This window comes from Oncorhynchus tshawytscha, linkage group LG13 (assembly GCF_018296145.1).
Source record: "Oncorhynchus tshawytscha isolate Ot180627B linkage group LG13, Otsh_v2.0, whole genome shotgun sequence".
Taxonomy (NCBI): Eukaryota; Metazoa; Chordata; class Actinopteri; order Salmoniformes; family Salmonidae; genus Oncorhynchus; species Oncorhynchus tshawytscha.
The window spans coordinates 49,359,486-49,383,389 of NC_056441.1; the positions used below are offsets into that span (position 1 = coordinate 49,359,486).

General features: G+C 42.7%; 2 protein-coding genes across 3 annotated transcripts in view; one reads left to right on the forward strand and one right to left on the reverse strand.

Moving 5' to 3' along the window:
• LOC112244702 (glutamate receptor ionotropic, kainate 4) overlaps positions 1-4,430 on the forward strand; it is a 439,406-nt gene extending 434,976 nt beyond the window's left edge. The window contains exons 17-21 of the mRNA XM_042295838.1: positions 564-729; positions 1,237-1,462; positions 2,105-2,233; positions 2,545-2,663; positions 3,887-4,430. Coding sequence (XP_042151772.1) covers positions 564-729; positions 1,237-1,462; positions 2,105-2,233; positions 2,545-2,663; positions 3,887-4,288 — 1,042 coding nt within the window. The 3' untranslated portion in view covers positions 4,289-4,430. The remainder of the gene's footprint in view (positions 1-563; positions 730-1,236; positions 1,463-2,104; positions 2,234-2,544; positions 2,664-3,886) is intronic.
• A 12,370-nt stretch (positions 4,431-16,800) lies between these two features.
• Positions 16,801-20,698, reverse strand: ccdc153 (coiled-coil domain containing 153). 2 transcript variants are annotated; one of them, XM_042294998.1, is made up of 6 exons: positions 20,556-20,698; positions 20,323-20,391; positions 19,708-19,827; positions 18,451-18,543; positions 18,145-18,275; positions 16,801-17,771 (listed from the first exon to the last, which is right to left on the reverse strand). In XM_042294998.1, exons 1-6 carry the CDS (start codon positions 20,626-20,628, stop codon positions 17,643-17,645), a joined length of 615 nt encoding a protein of 204 aa, XP_042150932.1. In that variant the 5' UTR covers positions 20,629-20,698; the 3' UTR covers positions 16,801-17,642. The 2 variants fall into 2 exon arrangements, with proteins under 2 accessions (XP_042150932.1, XP_042150933.1); XM_042294999.1 differs by having other exon boundaries at positions 17,629-17,917.
• Positions 20,699-23,904: the final 3,206 nt, after the last annotated feature.

Here is a 23,904-nt window from a genome sequence, read left to right on the forward strand (position 1 = left end):
AGACAGTGAACCATAAACCTCTACTGTACCTCTGATGTAGTCTGTGTGAGTCTATACATGATACTGTACCTCTGAGGTAGTCTGTGTGAGTCTATAGCTGATATTGTACCTCTGAGGTAGTCTGTGTGAGTCTAAATATGATACTGTACCTCTGAGGTAGTCTGTGTGAGCCTAAATATGATACTGTACCGCTGAGGTAGTCTGTGTGAGTCTTTACATGATACTGTACCACTGAGGTAGTCTGTGTGAGTCTATAGATGATACTGTACCTCTGAGGTAGTCTGTGTGAGTCTAAATATGATACTGTACCTCTGAGGTAGTCTGTGTGAGCCTAAATATGATACTGTACCGCTGAGGTAGTCTGTGTGAGTCTTTACATGATACTGTACCACTGAGGTAGTCTGTGTGAGTCTATAGATGATACTGTACCTCTGAGGTAGTCTGTGTGAGTCTATAGATGATACTGTACCTCTGAGGTAGTCTGTGTGAGTCTATAGCTGATACTGTACCTCTGAGGTAGTCCCAGTCGGTACGTCTGACTGCTGCTCGCTCTGTCCCGCCAGGTGGGCGTTCACCCTGATCATCATCTCGTCCTACACGGCCAACCTGGCTGCCTTCCTCACTGTCCAGAGGATGGAGGTACCCATCGAGTCAGTGGACGACCTGGCTGATCAGACGGCCATCGAGTATGGCACCATGCACGGGGGCTCCACCATGACCTTCTTCCAGGTGAAGGTCACGCACACACACACACACACACACACACACACACACACACACACATGCATACCACACACATGGCCCCCTCCACTATAATAGATGACCTGTCACTGATCTTCTCTTAGACCCTGTCACCTCACTGTCTGTCCCAGCCGCTCCACCTCCAATGACTATGGCTTATCTGTTTCCTGTCTGATTGTCAATATCCTCTTCCCCCTGAAAGAAAGCTCAGAGCTGCACCTGGAGAGATAGGCAGTGTGGGTCAGCCGCTGACTTTCCCTTTCAGCCTATGTAGCTGGCCTCAAAGCAGGCTTTCATCTGTCAAAGAGAAAGAGAAAGGGTGGAGACAGCGAGAGAAAGACAAAGACCGAAAGGGAGCATCGTCTCTCTCTCCTTTAGATTCCTGTGGGGCCTCTTTTGTTCTCCAGAGCCCAAAGCATGCTCTCAGCCCTCAGATCAGACCAGATCTGACCGTTCTTCTCCCTCTTCTTGTCACATGACCCCCCTATATCACAGAACTCGCGCTACCAGACGTACCAGCGCATGTGGAACTTCATGCACTCCAAGCAGCCCAGTGTGTTTGTGAAGAGCACGGAGGAGGGCATCGCCCGCGTGGTCAACTCCAACTATGCCTACCTGCTAGAGAGCACCATGAACGAGTACTACCGGCAGCGCAACTGTAACCTCACCCAGATAGGAGGTCTGCTGGACACCAAGGGCTACGGCATCGGCATGCCAGTGGGTAAGTGTGGAGGGAAGATGGGGAGGAGAGAAGGGCATGGAGGAGAAGGAGGGGTGGGTAGGTAGGAGAAGGAGAAGGAGAGAGTACCGATTTTACACAACTCCAACTGGAGCGGGCATTTTTGGGGGGCAAAATGTATGGGTTTTCTCTGCTCACTCTCCTTAGTGCGGTTTTTATGAAAAGGAAATGCTGTCACTACATCCCTTTCACATTCCAGGAACAGTGGAGCGAACTGGAATGAGTGAAATTATTTTAATCGACTCTTGGTATGGACTGGAGTTGCTGCTTGAAAAATCTATATTTTACTGTTCAAAGTGAAACCAGCAAGTGCATTGGTTTTTGTCTCTGAAAAGTGTTTCCCAAACCGGTCCTCGGAAACCCCCAGCCATGCCACATACCAGTATTTGTTCAATTTGGAAAACACTGCCTTGGTATACAGTGTGGGATATGCAAATCATAGGTCATAGGAAGGTTACGTTGACGCACACACGTACAGACTAGCACTTATTGTAAACTGCACTCATCGTAATGCATAAATACACATGCTACAGGAAACCTCCCAGGAATTCATCGATATGCTCACTCATTGACGAGATGGCCTTTGCAGGGCGGTGACCCTCTGCACATCTCCTCCCTCCTCAGGGTCAGTGTACCGGGATGAGTTTGACCTTGCCATCCTCAAGCTGCAAGAAGACAACCGTCTAGAGATCTTGAAGAGGAAATGGTGGGATGGTGGCAAGTGTCCAAAGGAGGAGGATCACCGTGCCAAAGGTGCTATTACTCCATCTGTCATTCTCTCTCTCTCTATCCATCCATCCCCCTTGTCCGCCCCCTCTCATTTTACCCACCCTATTTAGACAGGTGTAGTATCAGGGTCACTGAGATGCTGTGTGTGTGTGTGTGTGTGTGTGTGTGTGTGTGTGTGTGTGTGTGTGTGTGTGTGTGTGTGTGTGTGTGTGTGTGTGTGTGTGTGTGTGTGTGTGTGCGTGCGTGCACACAGTGGTGGGGGGGTGTATATATGTGCGTTGTATATGTGTGTGCGTTTGTGACTCTCTCTATTTCTCTCTCTCCCACCCTCTCAGGACTAGGCATGGAAAACATAGGCGGTATCTTCGTGGTGCTGGTGTGTGGTCTGCTGGTGGCCATCTTCATGGCGGTGCTGGAGTTTATGTGGTTTCTGCGGCAGACGCCCGGAACAGAGGTGAGAGAGGACTATTTTACCTGCATCTGCTTTGTCTCCCTCTCCCCGCCCTGATGCTCTCTTCTCCCAGACACAGCTCAACTCCAGGAGCAGCAATCCCCACAAGCCCACTATGCTGCCTCACACATGGGGAAACACACAGCTTCCTATCCCTGCCAATCCTTGCCGAGTGGGCGCCATTGCCTTTATTTGCCTCCGAGACCTTACAGCACAAAGCCAAAGATAATACCCGACACACAGTATCTAACTATCAATCTGCAGGCCTTTAGGTAATAGACTTCAGCTGCCTCCACTAGTAGTGAATGTGGCTTCAAATGCTGTGATTTTCTTCTTGAACAACCTCAAAAATCATCCCCCTTTGAATTAACATTTGAATGAGACGTCATTTCGTTGTTTGACATTTATATTATTTTCATTTCTGCAGTATTTTTCTGTCATGTTTTTCTTTACGAAATATGATAATTTTTTTCAATTGGATTTGTTATACAATACACTGTGATAACAAATTATAATAATATCTAAATAAACCAGCATGTTTACAGAAAAGCCTATGCCACCTGACTTATTTGGGAGGGGGGGACTAGGAAATGAAGTGAGTGTGTGTGCGTACAAGCTGTCTATCTATCTAGTTGCTTATTTGGATTGACTTATTTGACTTTTGTCAGATGGCATGGCTCATAACCCACACAGTGCCTCTGTAAGCGTATCCCTTCTATCACATGGTACAAAGGGAGATGCCATGGGCCAACACAGTTAGAAAGATGTACTGTGTGACTACATCCCTGTTCTTCTCTCCTCACAGAGAGGAAACAGGCACACTAGCACACACAGATACAGTAACGCCCATTTAATGCAGTTTGGGCAATATGGGCAATTAGTCTTGTGTTATGGAGATGACAATGGCTAAATGTAGAATGTAACCAATATTTTACAATCATTTCATATAATAAATAAGAATGTTAAACAATCTAGAGGAAATATATCAATATTTAACCCGTCAGTTGTCTGTTTTTCTTTGAAGACCCTAGGTTGTTGTTACATTTTCTCAACAAACTGCGTCTTCAGTTCCTTTTGTTAGATATTGTCACATTTAAATGTCCAGTACATCCGATTCTATCTTATTTGTGTGGCTGTTGTCTGTCTGTCAGTCTCTGATCTTGCAGTGTGCCAGTGAGATCTCCCGGCCTCTCTCTCTTCCCTCTCTCTCCCTGTGTGTGTTGCAGCTGTCGGTGTGTGAGGAGATGCTACGGGAGCTCCAGGGGATCGTCCTGTGCCGGGACAGCCTACAGCTGAGGCGTCGGCGGGGGACAACCATGCTTCGTCCTCGCTCCCTGCCCCTGGAAGAGCGCCGGGCAAGGGCGGCTGCTGTCAGCCTGAGCAATGGCAAGTTGTGTGGCGCTGCCGCCGGCCTGCCCCTCTCCGAGCCCCTCTCCCACAGACTGGCGCAGGAGGCGGCTTTGGTGGCGCGTGGCTGCAGCCACATCCGCATCTGCCCCGAGTGCAGGCGCTTCCAGGGGCTGCGCGCCATGCGTCCCGGGGGAGGCCCCAGCCACGGCGCCTCGCCCACCCACAGCGAGGAGAGCATAGAGTGGGAGAAAACGACCAACAGCAGCGAACCCGAATAACAATGACCCCCTCCCCCTTGACAACCCTTTTTACCTACCTAGACCACCACACACCCACTGTACCCAGTAGGCACATCTCCACAAGGGCAACAGGGGGTCATCATGGAAAGGTCATGTGGTACTGTGACAGGAGCTGCCTTGATCCTGGTGTATTTCATCTGGGAGGACGGTGGCTGGGGCGTTGGCTTCGGCTGTGGAAATTCTGGGCACGTCCCCCCTGGAAGGGATCTTTGAGTTGAGTGGAGCTCTGGAATGATGCCCTGGGCTTAGTGTTGGAACTCCCGTTGTACATGTCCATAGAGACTTACCAGAGGAAGTCCGTGAGGTGGGACACGACCTCTCTGTATGGGCTGTCTGTCTCGAAGGCCCTATGCCCTGTCTAGGATGTGAAGGACACAGGTTACGGGGCATTTGTACTATGCAGTATTTTCTGTCACTCGTGCTAATTGTTGATTTGTTTATAAATTATTTGTCCTTTTGTTGTGTTCTTGATATTAATCATATTGTTACTCTTCTATTGTTCTCTGAGACGATACAATTTTTTATTTTCCCGAGAACTGTGGACATTATTGCCTTTTCAGAGCTACAAACAGAGAACACATAGAAAAAGACTTCCAAGTGCCGACAAAACCGAGGATATTGAGCGACGGGAAAGAGAACTGAACATGAAGACAAACACAATTACTTGTTTTATAATAGTGACCGTATTCTATATGGAACATGTGTTTGCAACATATTTCCGAAAGACAGCAACGCATGTCAGCAGGTGTGATGCTGATGATTGGAGGGGAGAATGAGTTTCCCGTTCAAACAATTTGCCCAGAGACACAAAGAACCCCAATGTAATCAGAAATAGTCCTCATTCGTTCCCTTTGCGCATGTGTGGGCCCTGTCTCTTGATATTGCCCCCAGATCACAAGTCATAAACAATACCAGGAACCACTACATACCACCATTTTGAGTTTCTTTCCATTGTCCACTGTGGTATACAGTATCATATGAATCCCATATACTGTAAGAAATTGGTATTGGTTTGCTATTTACAATTTGTGCCCTCCATTCCCTCTGTTCAACTCACTCTCTTTGTCATCGTGCTGCACCATTGCCTCGACATGACTCAGACACAATCTCTGCGGCATGCACTACACACTCATGCACACGCACAGAAATGCACACAGTCACACATGCAGGCACACAGGCATGTGCACACACACACGGACTCATCGCACACAAACAATACACGCAGCCAATGCAGATAGTCACACTGCAGAGGTAGTCATACTGAGATGGTGGCATTGGGAAGAATTCAACACATTCCAGAACAAATTAAAACTCCCAGTAAATGTTTTCTACAGGAATTTTACTCTGATTTATTAAAGACTCCACCCAAAATGAAACATTGTCTGACTTTTTCATAAGTCTGAGGGGTTTGAAGTCTTTTATGTGACATTTGTTCCTGGATCCCCATTTTGTAAATTCCACAAATATAATTTCGAAAAAGGATATGGTGCCAATTATTCACATTAATTTAGGATATAGGCCTGCAGATTTCCCAATGATAACAAACCTCAATTTTGGGGTGAGCTAATCCCTGTAACCATCAGCAGAGACCGTATTCATTTGGCACCAAACGGAACAAAAAGGACTGAAACAGGGAGGGCCTACTTGAACTTGTCCAATAAGAAACAATCATTTGAATTTTCCTTTGCCATTTTTTCTTTTTTTTTAAAAAGCGTTTTCCATCACATGCCTTAATTAATGAATACAATCCTTGTAAAGAAATGAAGGCCATCCCCATCAGATTGGATTTGTAGGAGCAAAGCTGTACTTTCTCCATGTGTTCATTCAAGTTGATTTAGTCAATGTACCATATCGCAAATTCATTGATGTGGCATGTAGTGTTACACATTTTCCTTTAGGAAGTTGAATGTTTTATACGTTGCTGGTGGTGTCCTTGGGATTCATTGTTTTGTCTGTGCTTTTCTACTAAATTGACTAAAATGAGTGGGCGAAAGTGAACAACTGTGGTCTGTCTGTTGATGGATCCGTCTCCTTGACGATGCCCAAGGGGTGTGCCACTCGTATGTCAAGAGTGCCTGAAACCAGGCCATCTTGACAAAGTATTCGATTGGAGGCGTCCAGGTATGTCAGGTTAATTTGTATTTGTCACATCCAATCTAAAACCTGAACCTTTAATCTGAAGGGACTATTTCAGCATTTGAATTAAATCCACTATTAAGTTGTTTTCATTCATCTCCAAAATTGCTTTTCAAGGCATCTATACAAAGTGCCAGTCAAACACCGGATTTCCGCACAGGATATGCATTCTCCTGCCTTAGTGTACTTGGTTGAAAGTGTATGACCTAGGCCATGCATTTTTACAATGATGTTAATGAAATGGCTGAGCAGATAGCTTAGTTTGGGTCAATGAGGGTCTGAGACTGTAGAAGGAACTGTTGTCTATTTTCATAATGCCTTAATCTATATCCCTTACGGCAGCAGGCCACAAATGCAAAAGGTCTCTTAAGAACAGTGGTATTCAAACTTTTTCAGTGGGGCACACATTTTTTCCACCAGAATTTCTGGGGACACCATTTTCTTCCCAAGAATTTCTTGCGACCCCACCTCAAATATAATGGCACAACCTTAAAATCATTATGTTTATTACATCAACAATAAACCATAAATTCATTGCATTTTCCTCATATACAGAAACCAATCAATACATTTACTCAATAAAATTATATTTTCTAATTATCTTTCTCAGAAAATGTTTAATATTGTTCCATACAATAATCTGTACTCATAATGTTTTGTTCCTAATATACACTGATTGAGTGTAAAAAACATTAGGAACACCTGCTCTTTCCATGACATAGACTGACCAGGTGTATCAAGGTGAAAGCTATGATGCCTTATTGATGTCACTTGTTAAATCCACTTCAGTCAGTGTACTGTAGATGAAGGAGAGGAGGTTAAAGAACCATTTTTAAACATTGAGACAATTGAGACATGGATTGTGTATGTGTGACATTCAGAGAATGAATGGGCAAGACTACCATACCCCATTCAAGTGCCTTTAAATGGGGTATGGTAGTAGGTGCCAGGCGCACCAGTTAGTGTTTTAAGAACTGCTGCTGGGTTTTTGGCGCTCAACAGTTTCCCGTGTGTATCTAGAATGGTCCACGACCCAAAGGACATCCAGCCATATTAACACAACTGTGGGAAGTATTAGAGTCAACATGGGCTAGCATCCCTGTGGAACGTTTTCGACACCTTGTAGAGTCCATGCCCTGACAAATTGAATCTGTTTTAAGGGTGAAAGGGAGTGCAGCTCAATATTAGGAAGGTGGTGTTAATGTTTTGTACACTCAGTGTGTATATACTGTATATATACAGTGGGGCAAAAAAGTATTTAGTCAGCCACCAATTGTGCAAGTTCTCCCACTTAAAAATATGAGAGAGGCCTGTAATTTTCATCATAGGTACACTTCAACTATGACAGACAAAATGAGAAAAAAAAATCCAGAAAATGACATTGTAGGATTTTGTATGAATTTATTTGCAAATTATGGTGGAAAATAAGTATTTGGTCACCTACAAACAAGCAAGATTTCTGGCTCTCACAGACCTGTAACTTATTCTTTAAGAGTCTCCTCTGTCCTCCACTCATTATCTTTATTAATGGCACCTGTTTGAACTTGTTATCAGTATAAAAGACACCTGTCCACAACCTCAAACAGTCACACTCCAAACTCCACTATGGCCAAGACCAAAGAGCTGTCAAAGGACACCAGAAACAAAATTGTAGACCTGCACCAGGCTGGGAAGACTGAATCTGCAATAGGTAAGCAGCTTGGTTTGAAGAAATCAACTGTGGGAGCAATTATTAGGAAATGGAAGACATACAAGACCACTGATAATCTCCCTCGATCTGGGGCTCCACGCAAGATCACACCCCGTGGGGTCAAAATGATCACAAGAACGGTGAGCAAAAATCCCAGAACCACACGGGGGGACCTAGTGAATGACCTGCAGAGAGCTGGGACCAAAGTAACAAAGCCTACCATCAGTAACACACTACGCCGCCAGGGACTCAAATCCTGCAGTGCCAGACGTGTCCCCCTGCTTAAGCCAGTACATGTCCAGGCCCGTCTGAAGTTTGCTAGAGAGCATTTGGATGAACCAGAAGAAGATTGGGAGAATGTCATATGGTCAGATGAAACCAAAATATTACTTTTTGGTAAAAACTCAACTCGTCGTGTTTGGAGGACAAAGAATGCTAAGTTGCATCCAAAGAACACCATACCTACTGTGAAGCATGGGGGTGGAAATATCATGCTTTGGGGCTGTTTTCCTGCAAAGGGACCAGGACGATTGATCCGTGGAAAGGAAAGAATGGATGGGGCCATGTATCGTGAGATTTTGAGTGAAAACCTCCTTCCATCAGCAAGGGCATTGAAGATGAAGCGTGGCTGGGTCTTTCAGCATGACAATAATCCCAAACACACCGCCCGGGTAACGAAGGAGTGGCTTCGTAAGAAGCATTTCAAGGTCCTGGAGTGGCCTAGCCAGACTCCAGATCTCAACCCCATAGAAAATCTTTGGAGGGAGTTGAAAGTCCGTGTTGCCCAGCAACAGCCCCAAAACATCACTGCTCTAGAGGAGATCTGCATGGAGGAATGGGCCAAAATACCAACAACAGTGTGTGAAAACCTTGTGAAGACTCACAGAAAACGTTTGACCTCTGTCATTGCCAACAAAGGGTATATAACAAAGTATTGAGAAAAACTTTTGTTATTGACCAAATACTTATTTTCCACCATAATTTTCAAATAAATTCATTAAAAATCCTACAATGTGATTTTCTGGAAAAAAAATATTTATTATATATATTTATTTTTCTCGTTTTGTCTGTCATAGTTGAAGTGTACCTATGATGAAAATTACAGGCCTTTCTCACCTTTTTAAGTGGGAGAACTTGCACAATTGGTGGCTGACTGAATACTTTTTTGCCCCACTGTATATACAGTATACATATATATATATATATATATATATATATATTATGTTTTGTTTTCTACATTTTGCCGACCCCACTGCAGCCTAGCTTTGAATACCACTTTTTAAGAATGTTCTCTTGCTTCAATACTAGAAAATCGCTAGTGAATTCCTTTAGTAGCCAATGCCGCCACATTCAACAAATATGAAGTTCATATTCCCCATTAAAAGTCCCTCAATTACACCAAATATGGTGTTGCAACTTAACAATTCATTTACTCGTGGTATGCACAGCCATACTTTTCCTTAGTTTGATTTTACAAATAGACTTAGGATCATCATCTGTTTTCAAAGGATTTGATTTCTTCCCATGTCTGTTCATTTTACCACTGAAGACCAGTCCGACATGTTTCCATACAATGTGAATACCCGTAAATACATTTTGTTTAATGCTCTACGAGAAGCTTTACCCTGTGAGTGAAGTCGTCCTGGTTTTGCTGTATGACTATTCTCTGAGAGGTGTTTGCTGTACAGTGTGTTTGTTTTTTGAGCTCCTAAGGATACAGAGAGAGGGGTTAAAGAATAAGCTGTACAGCGCTCATTGTTATATCATATAGAGGCTATAGTGTTAATCCTCTTATGGAACTTTATTGTCGTAGGTGTGTGAATACAGAATGCTCAACAAGGGTTTCCCAATGGAGGTTCCAGGGGCTCTTTGTTCTACAAGCCCTCACCTTAACCAGTATCCACATCAAATTGAACTTGTGTGAACACACACACGTCCACATACAAGCACACACATACTGCACACACGTCTACAGGCATGATGAATAATGATGCATTCAAACATTCAATCTGCAGGTTTTTCTATTAGGAGATTGTATGTAGTTGCTAGGTCACAGAGGTTGCATACAAAATGGCACCCTTTTGCTATTCCCCGCTCTGGACAAAAGAAGTGTGCACTATACAGGGAATAGGCCGCCGTTTGGGACAGACGCTGAGACAACGTGGGGTCAGCTGGATGAACTCCCGAGTTTAGGGAATGGATAGTGGGATTCTGTGCTCCCAACTTTTATGCATCGAAAACATTTACAGACGTTCAATCAAGCGTAGTTGGAATAAGATTGCCAATTACCTTGAAGGCTAAAGGGAGTTGAATTGGAATGAAGAGGAATCGTCATGTAGAACTAGCACTCTGAGACTTTCACTGGGAGACCCTGAGTAGGGTGGCAGGATTTGGCTGCTATATTTTATATGCTTTATTTTCTTATGTTGTCATTTTTATTCCAATATAAATACATTTCTTAAAACATAAACCGCCGATCTGAGGGTTTCCTGTTTGTCCTATTGTCTTTATTCAACGTTGTCAAGCCATGTAAAATTTTCACACGTATGGTGAACAATATTCACAGGTAACTTGGCAGGTGTCCTAGCAGTTAGAGGGGCGATCCAGCACCCGGAGGGTTTGCTAGATCGAATCCCGGGGGCCGACGGGAAAAATCTGGCGGGAAGTGAGTTGGCCACTGAAGGGTTGCTGGTGTCAAATCATAGATGCCATTGCCTGCCTCTGTGCCTTTGAGCAAGGCCCTTAATCCACCACAACACAGTGTGGCAGCCCCCGAACCTCTCCAAAACCTGTATATGTATATATATATGTATGTCTTACAGAGGGTTTGGGTTAAAAGCGGAAGTCAAATTTAAGTTGGACATTGTGTGCACAATAAAGTGATTTTAAGATTTTAAGGGTTTTTCTTATTTTAAAAAAAGAACTATGTTCTATATTGTAGAATAATAGTGAAGACATCAAAACTATGAAATAACACATATCATGTATTAACCAAAAAAGTGTTAAACGAATCAAAATATATTTGAGATTCTTCAGAGTAGCCACTCTTTGCCTTGATGACAGCTTTCCACACTCTTGGCATTCTCTCAACCAGCTTCATGAGGTAGTCACCTGGAATGCATTTAAATTAATAGCTGTGCCTTGTTAGAAGTTCATTTGTGGAATTTCTTTCCTTCTTAAGGCTACTTTGAAGAATCTCAAATATAAAATATATGTCGATTAGTTTAACACTTTTTTGATTACTACATGATTCCATTTGTGTTATTTAATAGTGTTGATGTCTTCACTATTATTCTACAATGTAGAAAATAGTAAAAATAAAGAAAAACCCTTGAATCACTAGGTGTGTCCGATCTTTTGACTGGTACTGTATGTCAATATGTATTTGGTGTACATTTTTTGGCATCAAACTGGTGGCAGTTGCGAAAAAAGTCAATAGTTGAATGAGTTGCAGAGGTAATTGAAAATAATGCCATTGTTGATTTAGAAGCTTTTTTTCATTAATTAGGCTATTTTCTCTTGAACCATATGGTCTATCTACTAGAACTCATGGACATTATGGACACAGATATATAAATAATACTGTATATGGATTCAAGTTATTCAAGTATAAATGACCAAGGTTACGATATATTGCCATACATTTTCTGTTAACTACCCAAATTACTAAAGATTTGCAACCCTGTTCACAACTCAATCTGTCTGCATTTCCTCAATGGGGTTTTCTCTATCTCTATCCATGACTGCAGCGATGACACCTCAGAGATGGCTACAACTTCTTTATATTGTTACCCAACCCAGGTTCTCCCTCTCCTTTTCTATCGTCATGCAGATGCCTCGCTAGACAAGGGCCTGTATTCATAAGACGTCTCAGAGAAGGAGTGCTGGTCTAGGATCAGGGCCTCCCTCTCTGCAGTCCATGTGTGACTCCCCTGACATCGCCATGGAAGTTGGAACCATTCTGATTTGAATGAGGCAATAGAATTCTCTCTAGATAGGATGGGGATGATACTGGGTTTTGCCCAAAAACTCAATACTGTTTCCTGTAATGAAGATTCTATGGCTCTTAGTCTTTTTTAAACTTTTATTTATTTGATTTATTTCACCTTTATTTAACCAGGTAGGCCAATTGAGAACAAGTTCTCATTTACAACTGTGACCTGACCAAGATAAAGCAAAGCAGTGCAACAAAAACAACAACACAGAGTTACACATAAATAAATGTACAGTCAATAACACAATAGAAAAATCTATGTACAGTGTGTGCTAATGTAGAAGAGTAGGGAGGTAAGGCAATAAATAGGCCATGGAGGCGAAATAATTACAATTTAGCATTAACATTGGAGTGATAGATGTGCAGATGATGATGTGCAAGTAGAGATAATGAGGTGCAAAAGAGCAAGAGGATAAGTAACACTATAGGGACCAGGTAGTTGGGTGTGCTATTTACAGATTGGCTGTGTACAGGTACAGTGATTGGTAAACTGCTCTGACAGCTGATGCTTAAAGTTAGAGAGGCAGATATAAGACTCCAGCTTCAGTGATTTTTGCAATTCGTTCCAATCATTGGCAGCAGAGAACTGGAAGGAAAGGCGGAGGAAGGAGCGCGTGCTACGGGTGGGTGTTGCTATGGTGACCAGTGAGCTGAGATAAGGTGGAGCTTTACCTAAAATAGACTTATAGATGACCTGGAGCCAGTAGGTTTGGCAACGAATATGTAGTGAGGGCCAGCCAACGAGAGCATGCAGGTCGCAGTGGTGGGTAGTTTATGGGACTTTGGTGACAAAACAGATGGCACTGTGATAGACTACATCCAATTTACTGAGTAGAGTGTTGGAGACTATTTTGTAAATGACATCGCCAAAGTCAAGGATCGGTAGGATAGTCAGTTTTATGACGGTATGTTTGGCAGCATGAGTGAAGGAGTAGGAAGCCAAATCTAGATTTAATTTTGGATTGGAGATGCTTAATGTGAGTCTGGAAGGAGAGTTTACATTCTAGTTGTCCACATATTCTCACAGTCCGAACCATCCAGAGTAGTGATGCTAGTCGGGCGGGAGGGTGCGGGCAGCAATCGGTTGAAGAGCATGCACTTAATTTTACTTGCATTTAAAATCAGTTGGAGGCCTCGGAAGGAGTGTTGTATGGCATTGAAGCTCATTTGGAGGTTTGTTAGCATGATGTCCAAAGAAAAGCCAGATGTATACAAAATGGTGTCGTCTGCGTAGAGGTGGATCAGAGAATCACCAGCAGCAAGAGCGATATCATTGATATATACAGAGAAAAGAGTCTGCCAAGAATTGACCCCTGTGGTACCCTCATAGAGACTGCCAGAGGTCCGGGCAACAGGCCCTCCGATTTGACACACTGAACTCTATCTGAGAAGTAGTTGGTGAACCAGGCGAGGCAGTCATTTGAGAAGCCAAGGCTATTGAGTCTGCGGTGATTGAGAATGTGGTGATTGACAGAGTCGAAAGCCTTGGCCAGGTCGATGAAGACGGCCAAGGCCTTTTATCGATGGCGGTTATGATATCGTTTAGGACCTTGATCGTGGCTGAGGTGCACCCATGACCAGCTCGGAAACCATATTGCATAGTGGAGAAGGTACGGTGGGATTCGAAATGGTCGGTGTTCTGTTTGTTAACTTGGCTTTTGAAGATTTTAGAAAGGCAGCGCAGGATGGATATAAGTTTATAACAGTTTGGGTCTAGAGTGTCTCCGCTTTAAAGAGGGGGATGACCGCGGCAGCTTTCAAATCTTTGGGGATCTCAGACAATACAAAAGAGATGTTGAACAGGCTAGTAATAGGGGTTGCAACAATTTCGGCTGATCATTTTAGAAAAAGAGGGTCCGGATTGTCTTGCCCAGCTGATATGTAGGGATCCATATTTTGCAGCTCTTTCAGAACATCAGCTGTCTGGATTTGGGCGAAGGAGAAGCAGGGCAAGTTGCTGCAGGGGGTCCTGAGATGTTGGCCGGGGTAGGGGTAGCCAGGAGGAAAGCATGGCCAGCCGTAGAAAAATGCTTATTGATATTATCGTTTATCGTAGATTTATCGGCGGTGACAATGTTTCCTATCCTCAGGGTAGTGGGCAGCTGGTAGGAGGTTCTCTTATTCTCCATGGACTTTACGGTGTCCCAAAACTTTTTGGAATTAGTGCTACAGGATCCAAATTTCTGCTTGAAAAAGCTAGCCTCAGCTTTCCTAACTGACTTTGGTTCGTGACTTCCCTGAAATTGTGCATATCGCGGGGGCTATTCGATGCTAATGCAGAATGCCACAGGATGCTTCTGTGCTGGTCAAGGGCAGTCAAGTTTGTGGTAAACCAAGGGCTATCTGTTCTTAGTTCTACATTTTTTGAATGGGGCATGCTTATTTAAGATGGTGAGGAAAGCACTTTTAAAGAACAACCAGGCATCCTCTACTGACTGGATGAGGTCAATATCCTTCCAGGATACCCGGGCCAGGTGGATTAGAAAGGCCTGCTCGCTGAAGTGTTTTAGGGAGCGTTTGACAGTGATGAGGGGTGGTCGTTATGCACGCAGGCAATGAGGCAATGGTCTCTGAGATCCTGGTTGAAGACAGCAGAGGTGTATTTAGAATGCAAGTTGGTCAGGATGATATCTAAGAGAATGCCAATGGTTACGGATTTAGAGATGTACCTGGTAGGTTCCTTGATAATTTGTGTGAGATTGAGGGCATCTAGCTTAGATTGTAGGACGGCCGGGGTGTTAAAGCATGTCCCAGTTTAGGTTACTTAACAGGACAAACTCTGAAGATAGATGTGGGGCAATCAATTCACATATAGTGTCCAGGACAAAGCTAGGGGCTGAAGGGGGTCTTTAACAAGCGGCAACGGTGAGAGACTTGTTTCTGGAAAGGTGATTTTTTTAAAGTAGAAGTGCGAATTGTTTGGGCACAGACCTGAATAGTATAACAGAACTCTGCAGGTTATCTCTGCAGTCTTTTGCAACTCCGCCGCCTTTGGCAGTTCTATCTTTTCGGAAAAGTTAGGGACGGAAATGTCAAGATTTTTTGTGGCCTTCCTGAACCAGGATTGAGACCCGGCTAGGACATCCGGGTTGGCGGAGTGAACCAGGGAAGTCATACGGCTCATGTTAACCTTCCCACCAATGTGACCGAGGACAGAGTCTGGTGATTTCTGTCTACTTGTGGAGTTGCGATTCACTCAAGAAACATGTCTCAGTTGTTTATGATTTATGCCACTAAAGCAACAAACTAATTGCAATGCGTGTACACACACATGACTAAAATGAAGTTGGGTTCATACTTCTTATTGGATTGAATTTAAGGGAAGTGTGGATCGTTAGCTGCTGTGGAAGCACAAGGAAAACAGCAGAAAGCAGCAGAGACACCTACAGGCCCCAGTGGAGAAAGTGCTTCTTCTGGTTGAAGAAGCAAATATTGACGCTCAGATAAAGTTTCAGACTTCATCATGTGTTCATTGGTTGTAAGCACAAACTTAGCCTAAAGAACTTGTGCAGTTTTTTAAAATTCTCATCTTTAGGGTAATAAAACCTTAGGGTAATGTGAGACGAGAGTAAAGTCCTTGTAGACGACTCACAAATGAACAGTCTTGGAAGATAAGTCTGTTTATCCCTTCTCCCTCAGGGAATATTAGGTTTAATCTAGCTACACAAAATCACATTTACTGGGCCATGGCTCTTTTTAATCATTTGTCTTTTACACTCCATTGTTTGTACCTTTTGGTTTCCCATTTCCTCTATCTATTTTTGAATCGTTTTATTTTCGTTGTATGTAAACACTACCGTTCAAAAGTTTGGTGTCACTTAGAAATGTCCTTGTTTTTGAAAGACAAGCACTTTTTTTGTGCATGAAAATAGCATAAAAACATATCAGAAATACAGTGTAGACATTGTTAATGTTGTAAATGACTATTGTAGCTGGAAATGGCAGATTTTTAATGGAATATTTATATAGGCGTACAGAGGCTCATTATCAGCAAGTTTATCATTTTAAAAGTCTAATTGATCATTAGAAAACCCTTTTGCAATTATGTTAGCACAGCTGAAAACTGTTGTCCTGATTAAAGAAGCAATAAAACTGGCTTTCTTTAGACTAGTTGAGTACCTGGTGCAATCAGCATTTGTGGGTTCGATTATAGGCTCAAAATGGCTGGAAACAAACAATTTCTTCTGAAACTCATCAGTCTATTCTTGGGCTACTCCATGTGAGAAATTGCCAAGAAACTGAAGATCTCGTACACCACTGTGTACTACTCCCTTCAAAGAACAGCGCAAACTGGCTCTAACCAGAATAACAAGAGCAGTGGGAGGCCCCGGGGCACAACTAAGCAAGAGGACAAGTACATTAGAGTGTCTAGTTTGAGAAACAGATGCCTCACAAGTCCTCAACTGGCAGCTTCATTAAATAGTACCCGCAAAACACCAGTCTCAACGTCAACAGTGAAGAGGCGACTCCGGGATGCTGGCCTTCTAGGCAGAGTTGCAAAGAAAAAGCCATATCTTAGACTGGCCAATATAAAGAAAATATTAAGATGGGCAAAAGAACACAGACACTGAACAGAGGAACTCTGCCTAGAAGGCCAGCATCCCGGAGTCGCCTCTTCACTGTTGACATTGAGACTAGTGTTGTGCCATGATCAGCCACATCTAGTGGACATGAAAAGGTAGTGTTCAATAAAATACCTGAATGACTATCAGGAAAAATGGAAGACGCACCCTGGTGGAAATGTACGATACATAAGCTAACTTCCTTACTTCCATAAATATGTGTTGTAAGAGTAAAAAAGCCCATCAATGCACAGTAGTTGTTTCCCGCTCAAACAATAGCCATTAGTTTGAGAGTTAGTATGTAAGTTACTGTGGATCATTTCAAATGACAATTTGTGTCACCCCAAAGACTCAAAAACGTAATATTTGTGAATGACCATCAATACCACAATAACTATAGGAAGAAAATCAAACAACTGCATGTTTTTAAGAAGTATTTTAAGAAGTATTATACATCATGAAAGACACAGTAACCAAATGAATCAAACACTGGTTGTTACATTATTGTCATTAAGTTTTCCTTCTCGTTATGAATTACTTCAAATCCACATGGAATCGATCTATTTACTTTACCATAATGTGTGTCAAGTGTCACAGAGTAGGAGTGCTGATGTAGATCAGGTCCTCACTGTCCATGTAATGTTATTCATTCTTATCTAAAATAGAAAACTGATCCTAGATCAACACTCCAACTCTGAGATGCTTGACACATACGAGCCCCTGGTGTGCCTGGTCTTATCGTAGCAATGACACAATGTGGTGGTGATCAGGGCCAGTATTCATAAAGATCATCAGAGTGAGAGTGCTGATCTAGGATCCATTTTGCCTTTTAGATTATAATGAAATGTACATGAACAGGGGGGTGAAAGGGGGTGGACATGGAACCGAGATCTGCACTCTTACCCTGAGACATTTTATGAATACGGGCCCTGGTTACATAATAAGAGCCTTTCAGATGTCCAGTGAGTTCAAGCCAAAGTCAGAGAGCAGCTCTTTGTATTCCTGATGGACAACAGTACTCTCATGCTCCCACCGCAGTCGAGCCTCAGCCAGTTGGGAGGTCAAACTGTCCAAAGTGTCCTGGTAGGGGTCAATCAAAAATTGTTATATCAGAGAGAGGGTGTGTGTCCCAAAAAGCCCTCTATTCCCTACTTTTGACGAGAGCCAAGTAGTGCACCATACAGGAAAAATAGTGCCAATTGGGAATCCCACTGGGAATCATTCTCCTGAAGAGAAAGACAAGACATACCTATAATATCTCAAACGTTATCACACGTATAGCACACGTTGCTATCAAAGACATAATCCGTGGTAGCAAAAGCATCAATATCATTGCCCGACATTCATTTTCTTCAGGCAACTAACACACGTGTTTGCATTCCTTTCATACTCGTTCCCTGTGATAATGTTACAACGTAAGCCCCCTTTGATGAGCTGAAATCAGTTCACTCACATGCAGAATCTTCTCGTAGTTGGTCTCCATGTCGTCCAGTTTGTTTTGTAAGTCAGCTATTGTGGTATCCTTCTCCTGCTGCAACTGCTCATGCGCTTTCCTTTCTGCCCTCAACTCCTCCTGACACTGAGCTGAGCACAGACAGACAGACAGACAGACAGACAGACACACACACACACACACACACACACACACACACAAACAGTCATCACTTACAATGTATCTGATTCTTACTAAAACAACGATTGTTGCAGCTTGAATGAACTGGCTATACTGTAGGAAGCTTACATGTGTTCAATAGCTTACCAAGCTGTTCTCGCAGCAAAATGGCCTCACCCCCCAGCCTTTTCACTTTGACCGTCATGTCGGTTTGCATGGTCTTATGCTGACGGGTGAGATCTGCGAGGTATGACAGTATTACATATTACCTAAAGAGCTACCTACTAATAATAAAGAATAATCCATTTAATTTTAAGCGCTTTTCAAGACACCTAGGGTGTTTCTCAAAATGCATACTACCGCTCTCGCAAATTGGACCACGGGAGGGTAGGAGTATGAGTCCAAATCAAAGTATGCGAAAACGGAGCAGAGGACACTTCCAGAATGCGTATTCCGTTAGTACATAAGTTTCAACGGAAAGTACGCAAAGACATATGACGCAACCACATAAAAAAATAAAGCAACATTTCTTGAAATCAATGGCGGCCATTATTTGAGCTGAGAGAAAATACTCTCCGCCTTCGGAATGAAATGTTGCCTATTCACATCTCATATGTTGCCTGACTACAATATTTTATGTTGATACTATAATAAATACATGCTGTGTTCATTTTGGCATGTTTACCTGCCTATGTACTGTAGATTGCAAGCCCATAATAAGTCAATAGGTCTAAGAATTTACTCTCTTGCATAATATTAGTTGTAGGTCATGTTTGCTTGTTAAACTATCTGGTTAGCTACATTATTACGATTCACATATAGCTAGCTGATAGTTATGAAGTAAAACGGTTGCTTTGTGTATATCTTGTTTTGTCTCTATTGCCATTGTTGTCCTGGCTGGAAGACGGTTCAGTGAATGGGTAAGTCCATAGTAAGTCAATAGGGCTAACTGGCTAACTAGCCATGAAGTATTGGTAGCCACCCAAGGAAAATGTACATCTACCTTCCACAACAGTAGTTTTAGGTTATTATTGCCTGTTTAACTAGCTGGCTAGCTAGATTATTACGATTCACATATCTATCTGATAATGATAATTAGGAAGTAAAACGGTTGCTTTTTGTGTATATCTTGGAAGAAGGTTCAGTGAATGGGGAGGTGAAGTGTGAGGTAATACAGTAGGGGGAGTCCGAGTCCTTCTCAAATGTATCGTTTGATGCATTCTCCACACTCTAGTCCTCACAAGAATGTACTCAAGAGAACGTGGTCGGAGAATGCACTCTGAGCACGACAGTGTGGAGCACGATAGTATGCATATTGAGTGTGTGTGTGTGTGTGTGTGTATATAGTGCGTTACTGTGTGCATATACGTATGTGTGTGTTTGACATTGTTCCCTCCCACTAACCTGCATTGACGTCTTTGCGGTCCAGTCTCTCATGGTGGAGCTCCTGCTCCATGTCCCGCATACGAGATCTCAGGTCATGACTGATGGACTGGGCCTGCTGTGCCACATCCCCTCGCAGAGCTGTCACACATGGAGTATGTATTTGATCAGTGTGTAAAATAACTTTGTAGTTATTGTTCCATCAATTCATAGTTGTTCACATTGAAATCAGTACATATCAGAAGTGGTGTGGGATCCCTGTGTAATTATTTGAGTTAAGTGTTTTAACTTCCTGATAGGTAGCCTAGTCAAAAGATGTGTTGTGCTCTTGCCTTCTCCACTGTTATTCCATAAGAAGTTGACAAGAGAGCAGAAACAGGCGGCACCCAGGCTAGTTCATTTGTTCTAATCTCCAGATTATCATGAATTTATAATATATATGTATATATGAATATATATATATATATATATATATACATAAATTGAGTTGAACTGATTTAACTGACTTATTTGATGATTGTAGCAAAAACATACCAAGGTTCCCCTAGAATAGCCTACATTTTAGAGTCGCTGCTCTGCTTTTAATGAACACATTTTAGGAGCTCTAGAGAAGTGGCCGCAATGTAGCTTTCTCACCAAGATGGTCCCTCAGAACTGTTACATCCAATGCACTTCGCCTGTACTTCTCCTCCAATTCACTTCCCCCTGCATGAACACAGTGAATTAGACAATCCTCAGATATGCAGAGCCCAGTTAAAAGTGTGCGCTCTTTCTAACAGGCAAAATAAGGTTTTCAATAATTACGAAAATTAAACATATTAAATCGAAAATGTAACAGTAAGCAGCCCTGAGAAAACAAATAAACATACCCTCATTAGCTTTCTTATTTTTGGTCTTGGGCTTATTGATATTACTTTTCCCTTTCTTCTTCTTTGGAGGCATTATTCTGCTGCAAAATTCCTCTACAATCGATATGCCTACAAGCAATTGCGCATTGCTTGGCGTCCCGTTGTTGCTGTGGTGACAACGAGTCATATTCATGGAATCCTTATTCAGGAATGCTTTGTAGGTTGAACGCTCCAAAAACGTGCACGGTGAAGTTTTTCAAGTTAATAGCCTATAATGTTCTATTCGAATATGTTCTATTCGGTTGGATTTATTTACAAGTTTCATGAACAAATATGAAATAGCAGAGAAGCATGTATTTGGTCAACTGATAACTAAGTTCGTGTAGAGTAATAATGTGAGATACAATTATTTTATAGGATCTATTTATTCGAATGTTCGGTGTAGGGGCATACACGTTGTATTTATTTAAACATATCACAGTCCAATCCTAGATTAAAAGCAGGTGAGTTGGTTCTACTATTTTTGGTGTTTTGTGGTGGGAAACTGAGCAAGTCAAGCATATGTCAACCCATAAATAGACAGGCTAGATTTAATTTTTTTAAAGCTTGCATTCAATTGCCTGGATTTCTTCGGGTAAGGGGGTGACTGCAGCTGTTTTGAAGATCAGTGATACCTCTCAGGTCAGAAGGAACTTGTTGATCAGGGTGGTGACGCTGGCTGAACAAACATAAGCAAGCTAGATGAACCGGTTTTGAGTAGGGAGTAAGGCAGCAAGTGGTGGCCTTCATTTTGGAGATGATTGACTGCACAGTGGAGGTTTCTACCATTATTATCACTAATAATTATCACTATTATCAAACGTTTTAGAACACCTACTTATTCAAGGGTTTTTCTTTATTTTTACTATGTTCTACATTGTAGAATAATAGTGAAGATATCAATACTATAAAATAACACATATGGAATCATGTTGTAACCAAAAGAAAGTGTTAAACAAATCAAAATATACTTTATATTTGATTCTTCAAATAGCCACCCTTTGCCTTGATGACAGCTTTGCACACTCTTGGCATTCTCTCAACAAGCTTCATGAGGAATGCTTTTCCAACGGTCTTGAAGGAGTTCCCACATATGCTGAGCACCTGTTGGCTGCTTTTCCTTCACTCTGAGGTCCGACTCATTGCAAACCATCTCAATTTGGTTGAGGTCGGGTAATTGTTGAGGCCAGGTCATCTGATGCAGCACTCCATCACTCTCCTTCTTGGTAAAATAGCCCTTACACAGCTGGGAGGTATGTTGGGTCATTGTCCTGTTGAAAAACAAATGATAGCCCCACTAAGCCCAAACCAAATGGGATGGAGTATCACTGCAGAATGCTGTGGTAGCCATGCTGGTTAAGTGTGCCTTGAATTAAGTGTGCCATAAATCAGACCATAAAGCACCTCCACACCATAACACCTCCTCCTCCATTACGGTGGGAAATACACATGCGGAGATCATGCGTTCACCCACACCATGTCTGACAAAGACACGGTGGTTGGAACATAAAATCTCCAATTTGGACAAGTTTCCACCGGTCTAATATCCGTTGTTTGTGTTTCTTGGCCCAAGCAAGTCTCTTCTTATTATTGGTGTCCTTTAGTTGTGGTTTCTTTGCAGCAATTCGACCATGAAGGCCTGATTCCTCTGAACAGTTGATGTTGAGTTGTGTCTGTTACTTGAACTCTGTGAAGCATTTATTTGGGCTGCAATTTCTAAGGCTGATAACTCAAATGAACGTATCCTCTGCAGCAGAGGTAACTCGGGGTCTTCCATTCCTGTGGTGGTCCTCATGAGAGCCAGTTCCATCATAGCGCTTGATGGTTTTTGCGACTGCACTTGAAGAAACTTTCAAAGTTCTTGAAATTTTCCATTTTAACCTTCATCTTCATTTCAACCTTCGTCTTAAAGTAAGGATGGACTGTCATTTCTCTTGGCTTATTTGAGCTATTCTTGCCATAATATGGACTTGGTCTTTTACCAAATAGGGCTATCTTCTGTATACCCCCCCATACACACACTGTCACAACCCAACTAATTGGCTCAAACGCATTAAGAAGGAAAGAAATTCCACAAATGAACGTTTAAGAAGGCACACCTGTTAATTCAAATGCATTACAGGTGACTACCTAATGAAGCTGGTTGAGAGAATGCCAAGAGTGTGCAAAGGGTGTCTACTTTGAAAAATCTCAAATGTTAAATATATTTAGAATTGTTTAACACTTTTTTGGTCACTACATGATTCCACGTGTGTTATTTCATAGTTTTAATGTCTTCACTATTATTCTACAATGTAGAAAATAGTACAAATAAAGAAAAACTCTTGAATGAGTAGATGTTCTAAAACTTTTGACCGGTAGTGTAGTCAGAATGGCTGTGACATGCAGAAGAACAATTAGAATGATGGAGTGTAGCCTGACTTGGGGAACCCCAACTAAGAAGGCCGCAAAATGGAAGCACTGGCGCTTTCTTGTGTAGGCCTTATGTGCCTCAAGGCACAAAGAGGATTAAGTCATTCAGAATGGCAGGACCACTGGCCTTTTAGGGCAGACCACATCCCAAGGGAAGCAAGATTGGACCCCGTCACTCTGGCTGGAGGCACTTCCACCCAAGGACGAGGTGTATCCCTGGCTGGAGGCCCTTCCATTCAAGGAGAAGGTATAACTCCATCTGTGGAGCTTGGGTTAGAGGCCCTTTGACCCCAAAACGAGATGGAGCTCTGGCTGGATGCCTTTCTACCCAAGGACGAGGTGGAGCTCCGCCTTGATGACTTTTCACTTAAGGAAAAGTTCTGTAGAGCTCTGACTGTGTCACAATCGGCCGACTTGGCATAAAGTCATTTTTACCTGTGTTATGTAACACCTTGGCTATGTACTGAGATGCAGTGCCTTAGACCACCGTAGACAAGTGTTCAGTTCCCAAGTATTGGTTCACCAAGACCAGTCTGTATAAGAAGTGGGGACTGAGCCCAGATGAGACTAGGCTCCCATTAGTTCTGAAGAGGTGTCATTTTAGAATGAAGTGTGCCGTAGCTCTGCTGGTGTTCCTGTTGTGTTTGTTTGAGGCATGGGCTCAGGGAGAAAGTGGATAGGGAGAGAGAGAGTGGATTGAAATTAAGCTCAGGAGCCCAAAGACTGAAGCTGTAGACAGCCCACGCACAGTCAATTGACCAGACTGCCACCAACTCTGACATCTAGGATGAGCCGAGAGCGCTGCGAGACATGGTGGTGGAACAGAGAGTGGAGCTGAGGTACATGAAATAAGGGGATGAACTGAATCAAGAGAATGAAGGTAAAAGTGAATATTATATACACTCTCCTCCATATTTAC